Source organism: Piliocolobus tephrosceles, chromosome X (assembly GCF_002776525.5).
Source record: "Piliocolobus tephrosceles isolate RC106 chromosome X, ASM277652v3, whole genome shotgun sequence".
Taxonomy (NCBI): domain Eukaryota; kingdom Metazoa; phylum Chordata; class Mammalia; order Primates; family Cercopithecidae; genus Piliocolobus; species Piliocolobus tephrosceles.
Window position 1 is genome coordinate 21,367,733 of NC_045455.1, and position 23,785 is coordinate 21,391,517.

General features: G+C 36.8%; 1 protein-coding gene across 1 annotated transcript in view; it reads left to right on the plus strand.

The window, feature by feature from the left end:
* Positions 1-14,010, plus strand: part of GPR180 (G protein-coupled receptor 180) — a 34,722-nt gene extending 20,712 nt beyond the window's left edge. The window contains exons 7-9 of the mRNA XM_023218054.1: positions 2,700-2,891; positions 5,313-5,390; positions 6,379-14,010. Coding sequence (XP_023073822.1) covers positions 2,700-2,891; positions 5,313-5,390; positions 6,379-6,537 — 429 coding nt within the window. The 3' untranslated portion in view covers positions 6,538-14,010. The remainder of the gene's footprint in view (positions 1-2,699; positions 2,892-5,312; positions 5,391-6,378) is intronic.
* Positions 14,011-23,785: the final 9,775 nt, after the last annotated feature.

The window sequence follows — 23,785 nt, forward strand, 5'->3', positions numbered from 1 at the left end:
TAGCACATGGTAAGTACTTAACATTGAATGAGTGATTCAGTGAATTTGAGATTTATCCATTGTCAAGAATCTCTAGGATTGGCTACTTTGTACATAAAAGAATTCAGGTGATTAACTAAGATTAATTAAAAGGCAAAATATAGACTAAAAAAGAATGGGATCTTGTTTTTGAAAGCAAATGTAAAAACAAAACCGGTCTTAAAATAAAGGTCCTGCATGCCTTTTTTTTTCTTTACGTCTGTATTAATAGTATTGACATTCTAAGATATCCATATGCCTGTGTTCAATGGATTTGTAAAAATTAAGAAGACAGGTATAAAAATAAAATTTGTACTAAGTTTTTGATGAGCATTAGCTGTAGATGAAAATGAACTATATACTTAGGCTCTGTAAAGGACATTATAATGTAAGTTTAATGCATTAAATAAATTGAAAAATGTTTTAATGAAGGATGGGGCCAGTGCTTTACTCATCTTTCTATCCCTAGTAGTATTTATTTAATATAGTAGGTTTTGAGTGGAATAGGAGTATTGAATTTACATGCATGATTTGGGAAAGAGACCATATCACAGGTAGTGATATTTAGAAAGGAGATAGTGCCAGGAAAGGGGATGATGAGAAAGAATTGAATTAGAAGAATTGATTAAAATAAAGTTAAGATTCTACCAACTTAATGTTTTTGAGCCAGGACTTATGGAGAGTAGTGTCAATGTCAGGTTAAATTCTCACTTTTTATTTCTTTTTAAAAATTACATTTTTATTATTTCATTGTAATTTTAATTTACTGTCATAGACAAATATGAGTTGAGAACTAAGATGATATTACACTAGAGTTTATATGAGAATTTATGAAGAATACATTAAACATAGCTCTGATCTTCAGCAACAACCCAGACAAGGCAGATCAGACAGGCAGTCAGAGACTATACAAATACGTACATATTTTATACAGATCACATATTAGCATATGTATATGAAAACAGGGAAGTTTGAATATGTAAAAATATGAACCATGGGCTGTGGTAGCTCTGTGGTAGCACTTCTGTGTTGCAAAAGTGAAGTTTAGAAATGTAGGTTAAGAAATCAGATGGGAGACTGGGCGCGGTGGCTCATGCCTGTAATCCCAACACTTTGGGAGGCCAAGGTGGGCAGATCACCTGAGGTCAGGAATTTGAGACCAGCCTGGCCAACATGGTGAAACCCCATCTCTACTAAAAATACAAAAACTAGCTGGTGTATGCCTGTGATCCCAGCTACTCAGGAGGCTGAGGCAGGAGAATCACTTGAACTTGGGAGGTGGAGGTTTCAGTGAGCTGAGATCGTGCCACTGCACTCCAGCCTGGGCAACAGAGTGAGACTTTGTCTAAAAAAAAAAAAAAAGAGAGAAATCAGATGGGTATAATTTGGCGGTTTGGAAGAATAACACTTTCAGTAACAGAGCAAATATTGAGCCCAAGAAGGAATTTCACATATTATAGTGACAAAGGAGTTTACCTAACAAGAATGGTAGCAGGAGTAAAATTAGTGTAGAGGATGTGAGAAGGAGGAAAGCAAGAGGTTGCTGATAAACCCCATAAAACCTAATAATTGGATTTGATATTGAGTTTTGATGTATTCTAAAAGTTCTTGTAAGTCACCAAAGACTCAATTCTGAGTGAGGGCTGGCTGAATTGACAAAGGAAAGAAGTGCAGAGAGCTGCAGACATGTGTTGCAATGGTTAAAATATTAGAGTAAGTTAAGTGATTGATGTTTAGTAAAGATGGAGGCAACATGGACAATAATTTATTTTGAATAGTAATAAACAGAATAGCTTAATGAGGAACTAGCTGAGCTTTTTACTGTTAGCAACACGGGAGAAAGGGTAAGTAAACAGTGATGAATAACAGTGCCCTGAAGATTTATAGTGAATAATAAAAATATGCTGTCCTTTACTAAGGGATGTTACCGTGAAAATGAATAAAGTCTGAAATCAACAATTCTGACTTTTTAATTTTTGAGTTGCACAAAAAACACTGAAATGTTTGAAAGTTACCCTGAGATAGCCAGTTTGAATGCAGAACGGTTTACATTCAAAGATGTTGTTGAAGTAAAAAGGAAATGGATGTAGAAGAAAGTTTGTTCTTTTAACCTTTTCAGTTCGTTTTCATCCTTAGAGATGATCTTATTTGAATCATGACAGCAATAGAATTTTTTTTTTTTCCTATTTTTTCGAGATGGAGTTTCACTCTTATTGCCCAGGCTGGAGTGCAATGGCACAATCTCAGCTCACTGCAACCTCCACCTCCTGGGTTCAAGTGATTCTCCTGCCTCAGCCTCCTGAGTAGCTGGGATTACAGGCGCCCGCCACCACGCCCAGCTAATTTTTTGTATTTTTAGTAGAGATGGGATTTCATAATGTCCAGGCTGGTCTCAAATTCCTGACCAAAGTGCTGGGATTACAGGCGTGAGCCACCGCTCCCAGCAGCAATAGAATTTTTTTAAAATCTCTTAACTGTGGTCTCACTTCATAAAAATTCGTTTTTTCTAGCTTAGGGTATTAGAGTGATGAAAAGAGTGTACTTTATTCATTAACAACCTCTATGGTCTGATAGGAATGTTTATATAACATTTAAAGGGATGTTTATTAAAGAGTTGAAAAAAATATTTCATTAGGTATAATCTTTTTTTTCCTAAACGTAATATTGTTTTTCTTTTGCAGAGTGTTTTGCTACTTTGGGAACAGTTTGAAGATACCAGTCATCATAGCTACCATTCACACCACAACTTAGCAGGGATCCTGCTAATCATTCTAAGAATTTGCCTAGCGTTGTCATTAGGCTGTGGACTCTATCAGATCATCACAGTGGAGAGAAGTACACTCAAAAGGGAGTTCTACATCACATTTGCCAAAGTATGGGTTTGGAAAGAAAATGGTTTATTCTGATTATCCACTTCATTCTGGTTTCTTTGGGAAGTTAATAAACAACTACATGCTAACTTTTATTAAACTTCTGGGCCGAGCATGGTGGCTCACTCCTGTAATCCCAGTGCTTTGGGAGGCCGAGACAGGCGGATCGCTTGAGCCCCCAAGTTGGAAACCAGCCTGGGCAACACAGATCCCATCTCTACAGAAAATTAATATTAGCCAGGCTTTGTGGTGAGCACCTGTTGTCTCAGCTACTCGAGAGGCTGAGATGGGAGAATTGCTTGAGCCTGTGGGTTGAAGGCTTCAGTGAGCCAAGATTGGGCCACTGCACTCCAGCCTGGGTGACAGGGCGAGACCTTGTTTTTTGTTTTTTTTTTTTGTAAAAAAAAAAAAATCTGTTATGTGACAGCACTACCATAAGTTCTCTATGTGGTTCAACTCATTTAACCTTAGCAACTTATGTGATGTAGGTATTATCCCCATTTTACAAGACCTGTGAGACAGTACTTTCCCTATACTCTTTGCAGGTCAGTTTTGCCTGGTTCATATTTTCATCAATAGGGATTTTGCATTTTTTTCTGTAATATCATAATTTTAAATTTTTAAAATCAAATATGCTTTGGATTTCTCAACAGTTATTAATTGACTATAAACTGCTATTTTCAGAGTTATACAGTGTTTTATAACAGACTGTTAGGAGCTATCCTTCAGCATAAGCAGCTGGAGCCAGGAGGCTGAGTTCATATTTCAGCCAACCTCACTCCATCCACATGAGATCCTGTCACTTTATTCCTCCTTTCTTGTCCTTCTTCTGCTAGTGAGATCTAAAAGCAAATTCGGTTTTTTTCTATACAGGAGAAGGGTTAGAGCAGTAACATTATAGAACCCTCCCTCCCTAGAAGGTTTCATTTTTCTGTCAGATTGAGAGAATCCGTACCCCTTCATTTTAGCACCTCAAACCAGCATTCTGATCAGACTGATTCTGTTCAGTCAGCCCACCTTGTCCAGAGTTATTGACCGTTATTCTAAGGCAGCTATGGAAGGAGAGCCAGATTCCTGCTTTATTGCTAGTGTTGAGCATTGCAAAGCTGCTGCTGCAGCCCTAGGAACCAACTTCAGGCTTCTGAGCACAAGACAAGAAGATGTCATCCTGCTTTTCAGTTTTTCACAGGGACAGTAGTGCTTATTGTTTGATAAGTCAATATATATTTGAGGTGTTTAGGCATTAAGTTTTTTTATTTTGCTTTTTGTCATTGTTGCTGTTGTTTTTGAGACGGAGTCTCGCTCTATCATCCAGGCTGGAGTGCAGTGGTGCCATCTCGTCTCACTGCAAGCTCTGCCTCCCGGGTTCATGCCGTTCTCCTGCCTCAGCCTCCCAAGTAGCTGGGACTATAGGTGCATGCCGCCACGCCCGGCTAAGTTTTTGTATTTTTAGTAGAGACGGGGTTTCACTGTGTTAGCCAGGATGGTCTCGATCTCCTGACGTTGTGAACCTTCTTCCTTGGCCTCCCAAAGTGCTGGGATTACAGGCATGAGCCACCATACCCGGCCTCTTATTTTGCTTTATGCTTAAAGCAGTGCAAATTTTAAAGTATTTTATGTTTTAATTGAACTTTCTGAATAGGGTCAAACATCCAAAAGTAAGGAGTAGCAAAAAGTTATTCTCACCTCCTCACACAATTGCTGCTATTAGTTCTTAATTTATCCTTCTAGAGAGTTTTAAGTATATATGCCTATATATATTTCCCTTCATTTTTATACAAATAGTCACATACGAAACGTTTTTCTATATCTTGTTTTTTTCTCCCTATATCTTCAATGTACCAAACATTTCAACACCTACTATTTATTAACTTATTTTTTTATTTCAAATTTAATTTTGGAAAAGAGAATACATTGCCATGGTTCAAGGAAAAATAGAAAAATATTTGAAAAGTATAAACAGTTACCCATTCTTACCTGCCCAGCTCCCCCTCCTCTGTTCTACCCCTCAAACAGGTAACAACTATTAATGTTTTTTGTGTATTTTTACAGAATTTCTTTGTGTATCAGCATGCAAATATGAATGTACATTCTTTTTTCTTTTTACAGGAATATTACACATTTGTGCCTTGATTTTGTCACTTAATAATTTGTTATATTAATAATTTGTAGTATATCAAAATGTGTATGCAACAGATTTATAAACATAAGATTATAAGTACTCCAAAAATACTCATTTGGTTAGAAACAAAATATGAATGTCACAGCAACAGTAAATTTATTTCTACATTTTATTGCAAGCTCTACTCTAAAGGCCTGTTGAGGTTAATCAGGACCTAAATATGCTAGTAACATTTTTTATATGGTACATTCTGGAAAAAAAAATACACAGCTGTACTTATTTCACTTTTTCATTTGTTTCAGGGCTGTATCTTGTGGTTTTTATGCCATCCGGTTCTTGCATGCATTTCTGTCATTTTTAGCGACTACCAAAGAGACAAGGTAAGAAATATACATGATGAAAGTAGTTTTTTTTTAATGAAAATATTGTCTTAATTGGGAGAATATTTAAATAGGAGGGGCCTGTTTATTTTTTAAGACATTTTCTGGGTTATTTAAAACTTTGAAACAAAATAGTAAACCAGTAAGTAGATAAATTTAAAGTTTAAAATATTTTTAAAATATTTATAAGCAAAATGGTGGAAATAGCTTTTCTTGATTCTATTTTAGCTTATTTTAGAAATGACAATAGAGAATTTTAAAATAGAAATTTTGTTTTATAAATTAGATAATTTATAATACATCTTTTAAAAAATGATTAAAATTTCTTGTTACATAATAGTAAAAATCAAGATTTGTAAAAATCAGTCTAGTTGCTTTAACAGACTACAAACCAGAGTGCCATGCTGAAGTATGATGCATTTTGATTGTGTTGATACCTACCTTCTTAGGTGAATGGCTCCATCATTTCAAAATAGAGGTCTGCCAGGAGCCCTTTACAAGCAATGCAGTATGTGCCTGAATGCACAAATGTTTATTGAGCCTGAGGTATTTACAAAGGGTGAATAGATAGGACAGTAGTCTACAAAAATAAAGAAGCAACTTGAGAATTTTTGAAAGGGCTTTTAGAGTACTCTTTAAAGTTCAGGTAGGAGCATGCTTTATTTCTATTACTAAATTAGCTAGGAACCTGATTTTTCTTATTTACTGAAACTCTTGTCTGTAGTGCATACCCTTGGGAGAGAATGGTTTAGCAAGTTATTCTTTTGTGCCTTACTTTTTCATCTACAAAATAACTGTTAAAGGGATTTTTTATCCTTAAAGAATTAGAGCATTAGTCAGAAATTTTTTTTGATAAAATGTACCTATGGTAAAGATGAAAGATAGAATATTGTATTTATATAGAAAGCATATATAGATTCATGAGAAATTGAATATTATTTCTCTGTTTCTGCATGCAGTAAAAGCATTCCTTTCTTTTTCTTTTCAGGTTATTACAATAGGTGTTATCCTTTGCCAGTCTGTTTCCATGGTTATTCTCTACAGACTCTTTCTATCTCACAGTCTATATTGGGAAGTTTCTTCACTTTCTTCAGTAACACTACCACTGACCATATCATCTGGACACAAAAGTCGCCCTCATTTCTGATACTTGATTTTTGTTGAGAGGAAAAGTGAACTGGTTTAAAAGAGTGCAATAAGGATCCAAATACAGTTACTTTTTTTTCATACATTTAGTATGAAAACTTGAACAGCGAAAGCAGAGCACGTTATTTATATAACTGCATTTAAGCAGTACCAAGACTGAAAAAAAGGTAATAAATGAAATGTTTTGAAATATACTTAAACAACAAACTTTGAAGAAAGTGTTGTTATAAAATGATTGAAGCAATTTCTATATGGAAATAAATGTGAAAAATAACTATATGCTATTTTGGTAAAATATTCACCACTTATAATGCCTCATCTTAATAGCTAACTCAGGTTTAATAGTCTTATAAAAAGTAATCAGTTAAATGATTACTTGCTTATAAATATCTAAACTAGTCCAGTTATGAAATCAGTGTAATACATTGATTTTAAAAACTGCTGCTTTTTATGCTTTAAGGAAATGCATTTCATATTTGAGTTTAAAGGAATTGAAATTACTTCAGGAAATGAATATAAAATATGTTCACAGTTAAATATCTAAGCTTTTGTTTATTTGTGGGTGGAGTTATTCTCCAATTTTTTTCTGCTATTTTTGGCTCTAGTTCAGGTTTTAGCTTGATTAGCAAAGGTTTTTGACAAACAGTTTATGAAAAAATAAAACTTAAATACATTACACGGGTTGTAAAGACAAAGGATTTTAAAATCTGAGCACTTAGGTGAAGGGACAAGCAGGTTTATGTGGTTAAAAAGAAAGAAGGAAGAAGGGAAAAGTTGCTATGTGATACGGTACTGAAATTTTGATCCCAATGGAATTGATTTCTCTTACATTGCATCCCCAATCATAATTAAGCCGTATACACAGATTAAATTAACAGAAGCATTTCATATAAATGTTGGTTTCAGTCATCAACTACCCATGAATTCCTGCCCAAGGATACTTAATCAGGATTAAATTTTCTATGAATAATTGAAAAACAAAACACTCACTGGATTTGTTATAATCCGTGTTGGCACTGGATTGTAAGTAGTTGCCATCTTGAATCCTTTGTAATAAAGCCGTGTGTGTGTGTGTGTGTGTGTGTGATGCCCCAGTATTGAGTATGCTAGCTAAAAAAATATCAAGTGCCTGATTAAAGAATTGCTAAATGGTTGTCGATAATCGCTGTATAAAATGAGTATTCCCATTAATAGTCACTGATTGGAAATTATTCTGTTGCTGTTTGTCAAGCTGTTCAGGCCTTTTCCTTTTTACTTCTGGCTTATTTTAAAAATACTTTTTATCTACTTACTGTATGTTTAAGCAAGAAACAGTGCACTGATCTGGTAGTTAAATTTTTCAATTAAATAGTTAATATAGTGCAACTGAAAAATATCTATGGCTTTGTTTTTGTTTTTTCCCTTGTACCTAGTCTCATTGGAAATGACTAGTATTCTGCCTCATTTTCAGGACAGAATATGTGTTTGTGACCCAAAGTGACAAAGTTACAAAATTCAACCTGCTCATTAAATCATATCTCTTTTAATTCTTTGTAAATCATTTAGTAAATTAGAGCTACAGGTTAAGACTAGAAAGTCTGAGTTATGTGTTAGGTATACATGATCGTCTGAGTGGTCATAACCTTTTCTTTTATCATGTCTCCCTAATAACCCCAGCTATTGTCTGTTGTGTTCAGCTGAGATGCAAAAAAGAAATTAAGCAAAAAAGAAAAAGGTGAAGCCTTTTCATAAATTTTGTGAACTTGCCAAAAGGGGAAGGGAAAAATCTTTGTGTTATTTCACTCAACATAAGTAACTGCAATTAACATATATGAAATTTATTAGTCTGCTTGCATTTATGAAACTAACCAGGTTTTTAAACTTTAATTCTTAAATTTTGTGGTTGGAATTGCTGATAATTTATTTTGTTATTCAAGAGCCGTTGTTAAGCGGAGGAAAGTAGTTGTTAATAAATGCGTAAAACTGTTCTTGACTAGTAATCAGGGACAGAATTTATAGTTCATAAGTCATGACACAGTGTCCCCTCTTTCTGAATGTTTACACAGAGATTCATCACTGCAGATTACAGAATTTAAGTGTATACTGCAACCTCTAATTAAAGATAAAAATCTTTTCTACTTTTCTTTGTCAGATAATGCTTTTTTATGTTTTTTGAAAGAAGATAAATGGTTCATGCAGAGCTTTATTAAGAAGCATTTCTTTTCTTCCCTTAAAAAATAGATGTTTATTTTTATTGATGTGTGTATAATAAGATGGGTGCCTACTGTGATGCATTTTACCAAGCATTTTACCTTAATTATTACTAATCTCTATTGTAATAACCAAACTCCCATTTAACTGAGTATAAGGGAGAATAAATGATTTCTCAAAGGTCACCAAACTATTTAGTTTTTCCATTTTACCTTCATGATTTAAGGAACACGTATTAGCTGTGTTTTAGTGAGAATGAATTGCTATCCATAATTTTCACTGTTGATTTGAATGTTAAAACTAGAATTGTGCTAAAATCAGAACATGAGCTTGAATATCTGTTAAGACCTCAGCACACTTCAGTATTTGAACCTGGCTTTTAGCTAGACAGTATTACTAGCAGGAGAGTTAATCTAGGCAGAAGAGCTTGCTTTAGGGTAATTATTTATGATCTCCAGTAAAGTCAGTCACATCTGATGAGCATAGGAGATACACAAATCTGAGATCATCTCTAAAATAATGAGACTAGAACCTATCTATCAACATGAACATGGGCTCCTTCAGCATGTTTCTTCTAGGAGACTGCACGTTCTTTGGAATTTGGAAATCTGGAATTATCTGTGAAACATTTTCTTAAATAGCTTCTGTGGTATCAAATCATTGAAGTTGTTTTTTGTTTGTTTTGAGAATTGATATGATTGTTAGAAGTAGCCAGATCTGAAGAGGTAATACCGGTTTTTATTCCAATGTGTATTTGTGAATTGAGACTAAAATAATGAGATTGGTTTTCCTCTGTGATCTGAAAGTAGTGTGGTAGAAGCACCGTAGCTTGATCTCTTGCAATAGCTCTCTAAGTAATACTACGACCTCCACACTTGGGCAGCCTTCTGCACCGCTCCAGAGGCATCATATGTGTTGTGCTATAGGAGTGCCATGAAGCCTGGAGGGGTAGGAAAGAAGTGGTCCTGCCCACTAGGGCCATTCTCCACAATGTAGCCAAAACAATCTCTTAAAAATGGAAATAATCTGGATGATGAGCATATAGAAATTCTTTGTGCTAATCTTATAACTTTTTTGTAAGTTTGAAATTATTTCAAAAAGTTTAAAAATCGTATAAATCAGATCAAACTACTACTTCCCTGACAAAAACCCCCCACGTGCCTCTCATTGCACATAGGAAAAGAAGTCCTCGCTCATTACTATGTTCTGCAAGGCCCATATGATCTGGTTATCTCTTAATTTGTACCACTCTTACACGCATATCCCAACCTCATTGTCCTTCATCAAAAAAAGATCTAGCTTATATCACAGCCTCAGATACTTGGCACTAGCCATCTTCTCTGCCGGGGACATTCTCTTCCAAATCTTGGCATGGTTGGATGGCTGAATCCTCATCCTTCAGGTTCTCAGCTCAGATGTCTTTTAGAGAACTCACATCATCTGTGGTGGATTTATATGGTACAGTTTAGTCAACCTGGAGATAGGTTCCGCAGAATTCTCTTCCATGCATAATTTCAGGACAATGTAGGCCATGAGAAATGTTTGATACAAGATACAGAAGGCAGAAATAAAGTAGCAGCCAGATCTGGATTCTTTTTATAAGTGGAAGGACCAGACAAGGCACAAGGCAGTGTTGCAGGTTATCCACATTATTGCTTATCTGTTGGCTCATCTTGGCCTGTGGGACAACAGCCAGGCCCACAGGAACTCCAGTTCCTGCTGGAACGCCTCCTTCAGTTTCTCTGGTTCCTGGGCCAGGTGTGCCCTTTACTCTGACGAAGGGTGCCAGCTTCTGCTGGACAACTCCATCATTCACACTGGAGGATTGGAGGCAGTGAGAGACCTGTATGGCTTCCCGTCCATCCTCATAAGTTCCACTCAATCCTAGCAAGTTCCTTGCTTACCCCATTTCCCTTGTCTTCCCTTTTCAACTGCCAGACACAAAAGAAACCGCCTCCTATAATCCTTATAATAAGTCCCTTATTTTGAATATTAAGATAGGTATGTGTATTAGATCCTAGTGGTTCTTTTCTGATCAGACCCTGATAAACATGCAATCCTATCTAATGCTATTCCCCCATCCTAGTTCTATCATATTATACCTTTTTTTGTTTCTTGTACTTAGCTGGTTTATCTTTGTCATCTCTCAAATTAGAATATAAATTTTAAGTGAGTTTGTCTCTATTGTTCATTGCTATGCGCCTAATACTAGGACACTCCCTGGTACATACTAGATGCTCAAAAATATTTTTGAGTGAATGAATGAAGGCAATGCTGAAAAGTTCCAAATCTGTGCTTACCAGTGTAGTATTAATTATATAATAGAAGCACCTATAGTGACTTCAATAATGCCTTGCCTATTCTTTATTCAATTGTATGGAACTTGGTAGTGTGTAAAAATCTTGACTAGTCAAGTAGTTGTTATAAAACATCAATTATGAGAGTATTTCTCAAGTTCTCACAGAGGCAGTTTCTCTTTATTTTATGTAGTCCTGTAATAGGACCATGTGTCTGGTTTCTTGGCCTACCACAACTAGAAGCACGAATTGAAAAGAGAAATTTCTAGAGGAGGGAATGTTGACAGTAGTCAGAAGCAGCTGGGAAAAGATAGGAAAACTAGAAATGACAATAACACTCAAATTGCAGCAGCCTGGGGTCATTTAGTGTAAGTGAAATCAAGCCCTGTGTTGTGTATCTCAGTAGACTCTTAAGAGATTTGTTGTTCAATATATTCATGACAGTGACTGATCGTAATCAAGAAGATATTAAGTTATAAATTATGTTCAGTAGCCTCGAAGAAGTATGCGAAAATCTTGTAATGTTTTCTTCTTGTTAAACAGGTAATATACACATTGTACAAAAATCAGAAAGTTGAAAAAGGTGGGAAAAAGAAGTTCTCTCATTCATTTCCCTTCCCTGGATCCAATCTCTGTTACCAGTTATCTTTCTAGAAATGGCCCCATGCACATATAAACATATATGAAACACAAATTACAGCATACCATTCAGAATTTTGCACATTCAGCAATTTATTCTGTAGTCCTACCTACAGTTGTCCCATTTTTTTCACCGATTGCATAGAACTCCATTATATGGATGTACTTTGATTTTTGCAGAGAACCAGTTCTGTTACTGCACATTGCTGGTTTCCAGTCTTTTGCTAATAGAGACAAGGCTGAAATTAAGACTGTAATCAAGTATTTGCCAAGGCTTCCTCCCCTGCTCCCAAAATGCCGCCTCCACTCCAGGTTCTAGGTCTAGATCCTTGGGATTTTCTAGGTGATAGAAGTATCTATGTTATTCATAGTAAGCTCTCTGATAGTTATTCTAACAAGATGACTCAGATAGGGGCTGGCCACACCAGAAGACCAACCATCGGATTAGAGGATTGGAGTTTAGAGTTGTATGATATTAGCCCAACATCTGAGGTGGAGAGAGGGGTTAGAGATTGAGTTCAGCTTTGTATAGAGATTGAGTCAATCAATCATGCCTGTAATGAAACCCCGAGAGAAGCTCTGGTCAGTGACACTCAAGTGAACTTTCCCAGTCGGCAATACTCTGGTGTGTTCTGGGAGGGTGACAGGTCCCCGAGAATACAGAAACTGTATTTGGGATTCTCCTACTCCTTGCTCTATATATGTCTTCTTTTGGCTGTTCTGATCTGTATCCTTTTGCTATAATAAACTATAATTGTATGCATAGCACTTTGCTGAGTTCTGTGAGTTGTTCTATTTAATTATCTAACCTGAAGGTATTGTGGGAACCCCTGAACTTTCAGCCAGTTGGTCAGAAGTAATGATGGCCCTGAGAATGCCCAAAGTTGCTAGTTTCTGAAGTGAGGGCAGTCATATGGAGGACTGGGCCCTTAACCTGTGAAGTTTGGCTTAACTTTAGGCAGTTCGTGTCACAAGCCATTGCAAATATCCTGATTATCCATGCAAAACAAAAACACTTAACAGAAAATTATCCCTTAACCAGAGAATACAATGTAATTTTCTGTTAAATGTTTTTGTTTTCCATGGATTGTACTAGATACCAATCTGATGAATAACTTTTATTCATTATAGTTTTAATTTGCATTTCTGTTATTAATTTATATGTTTTAAAACCATTTTCTTTCCAGTTCTATGATCTGTTAACATATTTTTCCCACTTTTCTATTGGTTTGGTTGTCTTTTTCTTACTGATTTATTAAAACTCTTTATAACAGAAATTGGTCATTTGTGATATGAGTTTAAACTGTGTTTCTCAATTTGTCATTTTTCTTTTTCCTTTTTTAATGGTATCTTTTTCTTGTAGATTTTCTTAATGCAGGTGGAATTATCAGTCTTTTACTTTTTTTCTTCTGTGTTCTACCTGTTTCACAGGTAGAAAAGCCTTAGCTCTTTGAGATTATGTTTAAATGCCTTGTATTTTCATCTAGTGGTTTTATGGATTTATTTTTTATGTTTAAGTTTTTTCATCCACCTGGAATTTATTTTGCTGTTAAAATATGAACTAGAGATCCAACTTAATTTTTTTCAGATAGTTGCTCACTTACTGCGATATCATATGTTATATAATCCATCTTTTATTTACTGATTTGTTGCTAATTGATTTCTGGACTTTTAAGGCTATGTGATGAACTGTTGATCTGGTACCACACTGTTTCAAGTATTATAGTCTTAAAATTGCTGTACTCTCTGGTAGGGATAATTTTCTGTTAAATGTTTTTGTTTTTTATAATTTTCCAATTAGTCTTGCTCATTTTTTATATAAACTTTGAAGTCAATTTTTCTGATTTTTAAAAGAAAAACGTCCGGTTTAGTATTCTTAGTGGAATGAATTAAATTTCCATAGCAATTTAGGGAAATTTGACTTTCTTAACATGTTGAGTGTTGAACCCACAGGTGGTAGCATGCCATTGACTCCTCAGCCAAGCGTATTATCAATATCAACTGTCTGAAACTGGGTTTTCCCATAGTGATCCAAGAAACTAGTATGAAATGCCTTTTTGATTTTTTAATACTTATAATTTGATACATGTATAATACATAGTATATATACTTATTTATTAAGTAATCAGAAGTATGTGTTTCTCAATCACCTTTTAAAGACTTCTTTATATAGCTCTTGTACATTTCTTGATACTCATGAATATGTTAGTGTTTTCTTTCATTATATGTTGCATATGGCTTTTGTTTTATGCATGAAAACTGTTGATTTCTGTATTCTAATTTTGTTCCCAGTCACCTAACTGAATTCTTCTAACAGTTATAATAAATTTCTGGTTGGTTCTGTTGTGTTTTCTAGGTAAACAACCATATTATCTGCAAACAATCATCATTTTTATCTTTTCTATTCCATTTTTTTACCTCTAATTGTTGCCCCTTCAACTTAAAAATGAAAACTCCAAAGCAAGCAGAAACAAGGAAATAATAAAGAGCAGGTATCAATGAATTTGATTACAGAAAAGCCATAGAGAAAAATTAACAAAACCAAAAGCTCATTCTTTGAAAATATTAGTAAAATTTACAAGCCTCTAGCAAGACTGACAAAAGAAAAAAGACACAAATTACTAATATCAGGAATAAAAGGAGATACCAGACTGCAGACATTAACAGAACAGTAAGAAAATACTACAAAAAAAATTCTCTACTAGCATAAATATGGCAATTTAGATGAAATAACCAATTCTCTGAAGACTATATGGCAAGAACTATAAAAGGTCTGAGATTTTACCATACTTACAAGCTAACTAGTTAAAACTGTTACAGCAAGCACCATGAGCTTCATGTTGGTTTACACTGGTTATCATATAATCTGAAGTTTATGGAGGCAATACAGGCAGGACTACATGAATATTCCACATTCAATGGATTTGTGTTGCACCAAAGGGACACTGAACCTAGACAGTTTATCACCTTTATAACTGGCTCTTTGTCAAGGTGGAAACATTTCCTCATCCTGCTCACTATATATACAACCTTGAGACATGGCCTAGATAAAGAGTAGTTAGAGCCTTTTATTCTTGGTCTACCCATTAGGAACATGCAGGGATGCAAAAGAATGATGGATTGCCTCTCCCAACATCACAAACTACCAAAACCCACTCAAGAAATAAATATCCCAAATAGTCCTATAACTTAAATTAAACTCTTATTTAAGTAACTTTTGAAATAGAAATCTCTAGTCACAGATGGTTTCATGGGTAAATTCCACCAAACATTAAAAGAAATAACACTGATTCTACGCAATCTATTCCAGAAAAATAGAAGAGGTGGGAGCGTAAGGTGCAAAGGCAAGTTTGTGAAGAAAGGAATGCATTTGATGCTTTTGCAACAAATGATGTTGAAACTATGGAACATCCATATGCAAAATAAATGAGCCTCAACCTAATTCTCTCACCTTGTATTAGTCCGTTTTAAAGACATACCCGAGACTGGGTAATTTATAACGAAAAAGAGGGTGTTGTGTTTTGAGATGGATTCTTGCTCTGTCGTCCAGGCTGGAGTGCAATGCCATGATCTCAGCTCACTGCAACCTCCGCCTCCTGGGTTCAAGTGATTCTCCTGCCTCAGTCTCCCAAGTAGCTGGGACTACAGGCATGTGCCACCACGCCCAACTAATTTTTGTATTTTTAGTAGAGATGGAGTTTCACCATGTTGGCCAGACTGGTCTCGATCTCTTGACCTCGTGATCTGCCCACCTCGGCCTCCCAAAGTGCTGGGATTACAGGCATGAGCCACCGCGTCCAGCCAGTGAAAAAGAGATTTAATGGACCTACAATTCCATGTAGCTGGGGAGGCTTCACGATCATGGCGGAACGCAAAAGGCATGTCTTACATGTCAGCAGACAAGAGAATGAGAGCCAAGTGAAATGGGATTCCCCTTATAAAACCATCAGCTCTTGTGAGACCTATTCAATACCAGGAGGACAGTATAAGGGAAACCACCCCCATGATTCAGTTAGCTCCCACTGGTCCCTCCCACAACATGTGGGAATTATGGGAGCTACAATTCAAGATGAGATTTGGGTGGGGACACAGCCAAACCATATCACACCTCATACAAATATTAACATAAAATGAATCATAAATCTAAAAGTAAAACATAAAACTATAAAACTTTTAGAACACAGGAGAAAGTCTTTGTGATGAGGTTATGCAAAGAATTAGACACCTTAAACATAATCCACAGAAGATAAAAAATGGCAAATTTGACTTCAAAATGAAAAACTTATTCTGCAAAAGACACTGTCAAGAGAATGAATAGACAGGCAATAGTTTGGGAGAATATTTGTGAATACGATAAAGTTTAATAAAGGATTCCATGTAAAGAATGTGTAAAGAACTCTTAAAACTCTACAGTGAGAAGACAACCCAATTAAAAAATGAGCCAAAATCTTGAACAGACATTTCACCAAACAGAATATACAGTTGGCAAATTAACATGAGAAGATATTCAATATAATTACTCATTAGGGAAATGCAAATTAAAAGGATGGAGAGATACTACTACACATCTATTAAAATAGCTAAAACAAAAATACTGAAATTACCAAGTCCTGGCAAGGATGTGTAGCAACTAGAACTCTGCTGCATTGCTTGTGGGAATGCAAAATTGGAGAGCCATTCTGAAAAACAGTTTTGCAGTTTCTTATAAAGTTAAATTACCATATGACCCTGCAATTCCACTCCTTGTTATTAACCCTAGAGAAATGAATGGCTCATACAAAAACCTGTGCATAGTGTTTTAGTAGCTCTATTCATAATTATAAAAAAACTGTTAATGACCCAGATGTCCTTAATTGATAAAGTATGATGTATCCCTACAAAGGAATACTGTTAGTAATGAAAGGAAACTATTGATTCACACAACTTGTATGAGAATCAAAGGCCTTATGTTGGATGAAAGAAGCTAGTCTTAAAAAGTTACATGTATGATTCAACTTAGATGGCATTCTTACACAGACAAAGCTACAGTAATGGGGAAAAGATCAGTGGTTGCCAGGAGTTACAGGTGAGGGCAGGGTATGAGTACAAAGGGGTAACACCAAATTTGACTTCAAAATGATGGAGGTGAGGGAGGGAGGGAGATGATGAAACTGCTCTTTGTCTTGACTGTGTAGTGGTTCTCTTAGTCTAGGTGTGTGTTAAAATTCAAAGAATTGTACATCAAATAAGTCAGTTTTACAGTATCATGTTTTTTAAATAAAAAATGAATGTTGGATGTTTAATGCCTTTTCATCATCCAAGAATACGATGACATAATTATTCTCTTTTGTTCTATTAATATGGTGAACTGTAGTAATAGATTTCCTGATGTAGAACCATCATTCAATACATTTTGGGAAGTTTTATCCCAAATTGATGAGATTTTTTTTAAAAAGCCCGGATGCGCTGGCTCACACCTGTAATCCCAGAACTTTGGGAGGCCGAGGTGGGTGGATCACTTGATGTCAGGAGTTCAAAACCAACCTGGCCAACATGGTGAAAACCCGTCTCTACTAAAATTTCAAAAATTAGCCGGGAATGGTGGCTGTAATCTGTAATTCTAGCTACTTGGGAGGCTGAGGCAGGAAAATCACTCGAACCCAGGAGGCAGAGGTTGCAGTGAGCTGAGATCGTGCCACTGCACTCCTGCCTGGGCGACAGAGCAAGACTGTTTAAAAAAAAAAAAAGTCTGGGTACTTAATAGGGTTTAAACTCTAGCAGTATGAAGAATGAGAACATTCAGATTCACTCTCAAGTCATATCTGTTTGCTCTGAAAAGTCTATTTAAAATCAGCTGTATTTTTTTGTTGTTTGTTTTTGAGACAAGAGTCTTGCTCTGTTGCCCAGGCTGGAGTGCAGTGGTACAATCTCAGCTCACTGCAACCTCCGCCTCCTGGGTTCAAGCAATTCTCCTGCTTCAGCCTCCCGAGTAGGTGGGATTATAGGCTCCCACCACCATGCCCTGCTAATTTTTGTAATTTTAGTAGAGATGGGGTTTCACCATGTTGGCCAGGCTGGTCTCAAACTCCCGGCCTCAAGTGATTCACCCGCCTCAGCCTCCCAAAGTGCTGGGATTACAGGCATAAGCCACCACGCCTGACCAGTTGTACTGTTTCCATTTTTGCTTTATACATCACTTATATTTCAGGTTTATTGCCACTAGGTGCTTTAGAATATGGCTGGTTAGGTATAAATTATGTTGAAACCTTCCACGATTAGATGGTATTATGATATACTGGAAAAGAGCGTGGCCTTTGTGGCAAGACAGATCTGAATTCAAATCCTGGCTCTGCCATTTTTCAACAATTTTCTCATTTGTAATCTGGTTCAGAGCAAACAGTGACTCTTTTAGTACAGAAATATGTCCTACAAGATAGAGTGAGAAGTGGCCAAATCTGAGAGATGAGTTATAATATTAGGAGCTCATGGGATTGTTGTAAAGATTATGTATGGTGCTTGTTCCCACTCAGTGCAATGCTCATTGTTTATAGACCTGAAGGTTGTGTGTAAAATTTGCAGTGAGCCTGATGTTCTTCTTAATCTGTCTATTCGTGGAGATAATATTTAAATGTCCATGAGATGAAATGTTTGTTTTAAACAATCATACATATGTGGTTAGAACAGAAAGTAGGTGTGTTTGGGATATGTTCAAGATTCTATCTAATTCACACATGACTGCATTCCAACTTACTCCCACACAAAATAAACTTTTAAATCTCTTGCCTAGCCTGTGAGCCTTATAGATCTTTCAGAAGATTAGTTTTTAAGACTTACTCAGAAGTCAAAGTTTGTAAAGGCTTTTTTTTTTTTTTTGTGGCCAGGGGGCCTGGGCAAGTAAGAGACGGATTGTTTCAGTGCAAAGTGGTTTCTTTCTGGATACACCACAGATTGCTCTAACTTATGTTCCTCATCAAATTAGTAGACTATGTTTTATTTCATTTTGTAAAGACAGCAGCTTTTGTGGAAATAAGTAATACCTGATAGTTGTTAAATTTTAATATTTCCAAACTAACAATCCTTTTAAATCCCTGTGAATTATATCTTTGATTGTTCTTCAAAGAATGTAGAGTGGTTCATAGAGTTAACCTGAGAATTCAAGATGGAAAACATCCTGGCAGAGGAAGGTTGGGTTTTAAACACATAGCAAAAATTGCAGATGATGGCTTCTGCCTAGATTTCAAGGTCATAGGTCTTTCACCTTTTAAAATATGAATTCCCTTCCAGAGAGCAACATTTCCCTGTCTGTCCTTCAACTTCCAGGAGCCCCTCTCTCAGATCTGGCCACTCCTTACTCTATACAGTGAGAACTCTTCAGTGTGCTAAAAGAATCATGGAGACCGGGCGCGGTGGCTCACGCGTGTAATCCCAGCACCTTGGGAGGCAGAAGCGGGCGGATCACAAGGTCAGGAGATCGAGACCATCCTGGCTAACACGGTGAAACCCTGTCTCTACTAAAAAATAGAAAAAATTAGCCAGGCGTGGTGGCGGGCACCTGTAGTCCCAGCTACTCAGGAGGCTGAGGCAGGAGAATGGTGTGAACCCGGGAGGCGGAGCTTGCAGTGAGCCAAGATTGTGCCACTGCACTCCAGCCTGGGCGACTGAGCGAGACTCCGGCTCAAAAAAAAAAAAAGGAATCACCGTTTGCTCCAAACCAGATGTTTCCCTCAAGGGCTCTGCTTTAAGTCGGTAAGGCAATATTTCTTGCCTTTGTCTCCTCCGTATTTTTCATACTTCTTCTCTTTATCATAATGTTGTTTTGGTTTTTCTGATTCTTGATGATACACCACTGTCAGCTCAAGCTTATGCTGAATTTCAACAGCTGTGACATGTCTAAACTGCATTATCTTGAAAGCGTTGGCTCTAGTGAAAACTAGAAAGGAGCCAAATTAATAAAACAAAACATTTCAAAGGGTTCCTATGGATACATCCTGAAACTAGGAAGTACACACTGAGTTGAGTTGACTCACTCAGCCTGTAATAGCCTCTTCTACACTGCTGCATCATTTGTGTACACACTGTATAATACATGCTTGAGGAGAATTGGATCGTCTGATGATTGCAATCACATCACTAAAGGTGCACCTTTTTGCCTCTGAAATCCATTCTTAAATGGGTTATTGTGTTTGAAGTGATTTATTACAATCTTTAGAGATAAAATATAAATACCATACTAGGGGTGTGGGAAACCGAGGTACAAAATGATATGTTTTATGTAGAGGAGTAATCAGAAAATAATGAGTATGCATTCTAATAAGGGTAAAGTCACTAGAGCAGATTGAAAAGACTTCCTTTTATTGCAAGTTGAACCTGTGCAGAGCTGGACTCAGGCAGTAATAACATGATGCTACATTCCTTTGCATCTGGTTTTATGAGATCTTTATGTGTCCAGTGTGACTTTCCTCTTTATATATTCATGTTTTAGTTTTAATATATCTGCTTTGAGTTTGATTTTTTTTAAGGAGATTCTGGGCAGGAATGTAAACACTGCTGTACAGCCCCTGGGTTTTAAGTGGTAGGGCAGAGAGAGTGGTCGTGGAGGAGTCAGAAAGGGAGGAATAGATTCTGAAGTGCAGATGATTTTTTATTTGAAAAGGAAATGCTTTTTATCTCCATATATATAATGACTTTTTTCTGGGTTATTTGCCTATGCTTGGCCTTTTCTGTTAGCTCTTCATCTTTTTCTTTACACTTTCTAAGAACTGTGCCTGCAATGCATATGGAAAATATTTTTCCTGCTTTGTGATTTGCTTTTCAGTTGTTTTATATAATTGCTTTGGCATACAGAAATGTAAAGTTTTCATGTAATCAAGTGTGTGAGGATTTTCCTCTGGGGTTCCCGTGTTTGGTTTTCTTCAGTACCTGAGATTCCATCTTCACTGGCCTCTGTATACGCTAATGCCGTGGCTTCAATTGTTACAATCAGTCTTTAATCTACTTGGAATTTATTTTTATATAAAACAATAGTTCTCATCCAGGCTATGCATTAGAATCATATGAGGAAAAAAATATTCTTACCTAGATTCCATCCCAGACTAATTCATCAAGAATCTCTGAGTGTGGGTGTGGTCACTGTATTATTTCTGAATTTCTGCAGGTGACTTGAGATGTACAACCAGACCCAAGAACTACTGTGTAAAGGGTCAGGTAGGGATCCAACATTTTCTTTTCCTAAATTGTTCCAATCCATCCTGCAAAGACATTTTTAAAGAATACTGATGTACAAATTGTCATGATAAAGTAAATGTTGTTTAAAAAAGGAAAACTTCCTATATGCCAATATTCTGCAATTCTAACTTTGCACTACTTTATATACTATTATATAAGAACTGAAAAAATACAACCAAATCTTGATGATTATCTCAGGGTGGTAGAATTTAGATTTTCTTATTTATCCTTTTCTTCGTTTTCCAAGTACTCTACAAAGATCATGTTTTACTCTTTGTAATGAGAAAAATTGTACAAGAACTTTAATATTTAAAAATCAAAGAATATCTAGTTATTTATTTATTTAGAAATGGAGTTTCACTCTTGTTGCCCAGGCTGGAGTGCAATGGTGAAATCTCAGCTCACTGCAACCTCCGCCTCCCAGGTTCAAGTGATTCTCCTGCCTCAGCCTCCCAAGTAGCTGGTATTATATGCGTGCACCACTACACCTGGCTAATTTTGTATTTTTAATAGAGACAGCGTTTCACCATGTTGGTCAGGCTGGCCCCGAACTCCTGACCTCAGGTGATCTACCCGCTTCAGCCTCCCAAAGTACTGGGATTACAGGTGTGAGCCACCGTGCCTGGCCTACTTTTATTTTTTCTTTTCTAGTGATTTTTTAAAAAATGTACATGGAAGAGTACTTTGACAGCCCTAGCATCTTCCCTAAGTGCTAGAGTGCAGCAAGGGGATGTGAAACATTTTATCCTAAACATTTGACTATTTTGATCAGAGCAGAGTGGCAATTCTTAAAATCTTAGATCTGGGCCGGGCGCAGTGGCTCTTGCCTGTAATCCCAGCACTTTGGGCGGCCGAGGCGGGCAGATTACGAGGTCAGGAGTTTAAGACCAGCCTGGCCTATATGGTGGAACCCTGTCTCTACTAAAAATACAAAAATTAGCCAGGTGTGGTGGCGTGCGCCTGTAGTCCCAGCTACTCCGGAGGGTGAGGCAGAAGAATCACTTGAACCCAGGCAGCGGAGGTTGCAGTGAGCTGAGATCACACCACTGCAGTCCAGCCTGGATGGCAGAGTGAGACTCTGTCTTTAAAAAAAAAAGAAAAAAAATCTTAGATCTGAAAAGCAGTCTTAGAGATTCTATTAAAATAATCCCCCCATTTTACTGGCCAGGAATCTAAAGCCTCCAGGGATAAACATTTGCTGAAGAATATGTGGTCACATAGAAGTAGAACGAAGACCAGAACAGGCAAAACTGATCTATGGTGATAGAAATAAGAAGAGTAAGAGCTGATTAGAAGGGGACACAAGAGAACTTTCTGGGGTGCTAGAAATATTCTTATTTTGATTGGATATTGGTTACATGGATGTATACACTTAGCAAAATTCACCAAAATGTACACTTAAGATCCATGCATTTTACTCTATGTAAATTTTACCTAAAAAATTTTTTTAAAGATGCCATTGTAATCACAGCTATGAAGGGAGCTAACAAATAAAGTTGTTCCACATAAGATGGGGGCTTAACTAACTAGGCACAAGGCATAGAAGCAAAATTCACATTGGACTTAAAATCCAATGACTAAGTTATAGAGTAGATTTTACTCTATAAGACCTGAATATGTTAAATGGAAGCATTACATGGAGAACTGGAAATTTATTATTTTGTTTTACTTAGTCTAGCTAGGCTAAACTCAGTGGAATGTTAGATTAAATTGGATTTTAATATTTTGAGAGGACTATTGAAGAGAGTAGAAGACAATTAGCTAAAACAATGTCAAGTAGATCCTATGAGGAAATGTAAAATGACAGATAGTTACAAGGGTTAAAGAAAAGGCTGAGGGGACTTATTAAAAATAAAAATTTGAATGAGGCTGGGCTAGGTGGCTCATACCTATAATCCCAGCACTTTGGAAGGCTGGGGTGGGAGGATCGCTTGAGCCCAGGAGTTCGAGACCAGACTGGCAACATAGTGAGACACCCTCTCTACAAATATATATATATGTACACACACACACACACAAGGACACTAGTATAGTCTGTACTAGTATACACTAGTGATATACTGTATCACTAGTCTATAGCTTAGTCATTGGATTTTAAGTCCAATGTGAATTTTGCTTCTATGCCTTGTGCGTAGTTAGTTAAGCCCCCATCTTATGTGGAACAACTTCATTTGTCAGCCCCCTTCATAGCTGTGATTACAATGCTATCTTTAAGAAGTATTTTTGGAGGCCGGGCGCGGTGGCTCAAGCCTGTAATCCCAGCACTTTGGGAGGCCGAGACGGGCGGATCACGAGGTCAGGAGATCGAGACCATCCTGGCTAACATGGTGAAACCCCGTCTCTACTAAAAATACAAAAAAAACTAGCTGGGCGAGGTGGCGGGTGCCTGTAGTCTCAGCTACTCGGGAGGCTGAGGCAGGAGAATGGCGTAAACCCGGGAGGCGGAGCTTGCAGTGAGCTGAGATCCGGCCACTGCACTCCAGTCCCGGCGACAGAGCAAGACTCCACCTCAAAAAAAAAAAAAAAAAAAAAAAAAAAGAAGTATTTTTGGGTAAAATTTACATAGAGTAAAATGCATGTATCTTAAGTATACATTTTGGTGTATTTGGTGAATTTTGATAGATGTATACATCCATGTAAGCAACATCATATATATATCTGGGCATGGTGGTAAGCGCCTGGGTTCCAGCTACTCAGGAGGCTGAGGTGAGAGGATCACTTGAGCCCAGGAGTTAGAGCTGCTGTGAGCTATGATATCACCCCACTGCACTCCAGCCTGAGCAACAGAGCAGGACTTTGATTCTTTTTTTTTTTTTTTTTAAGTAAATGAAGGGGAAGTGTACGATGTGGAGGACATAGCTCTGTTATATTTCACAGATAACAGAATTATATGCAATAATTCAAAACTACGGTAAAAGC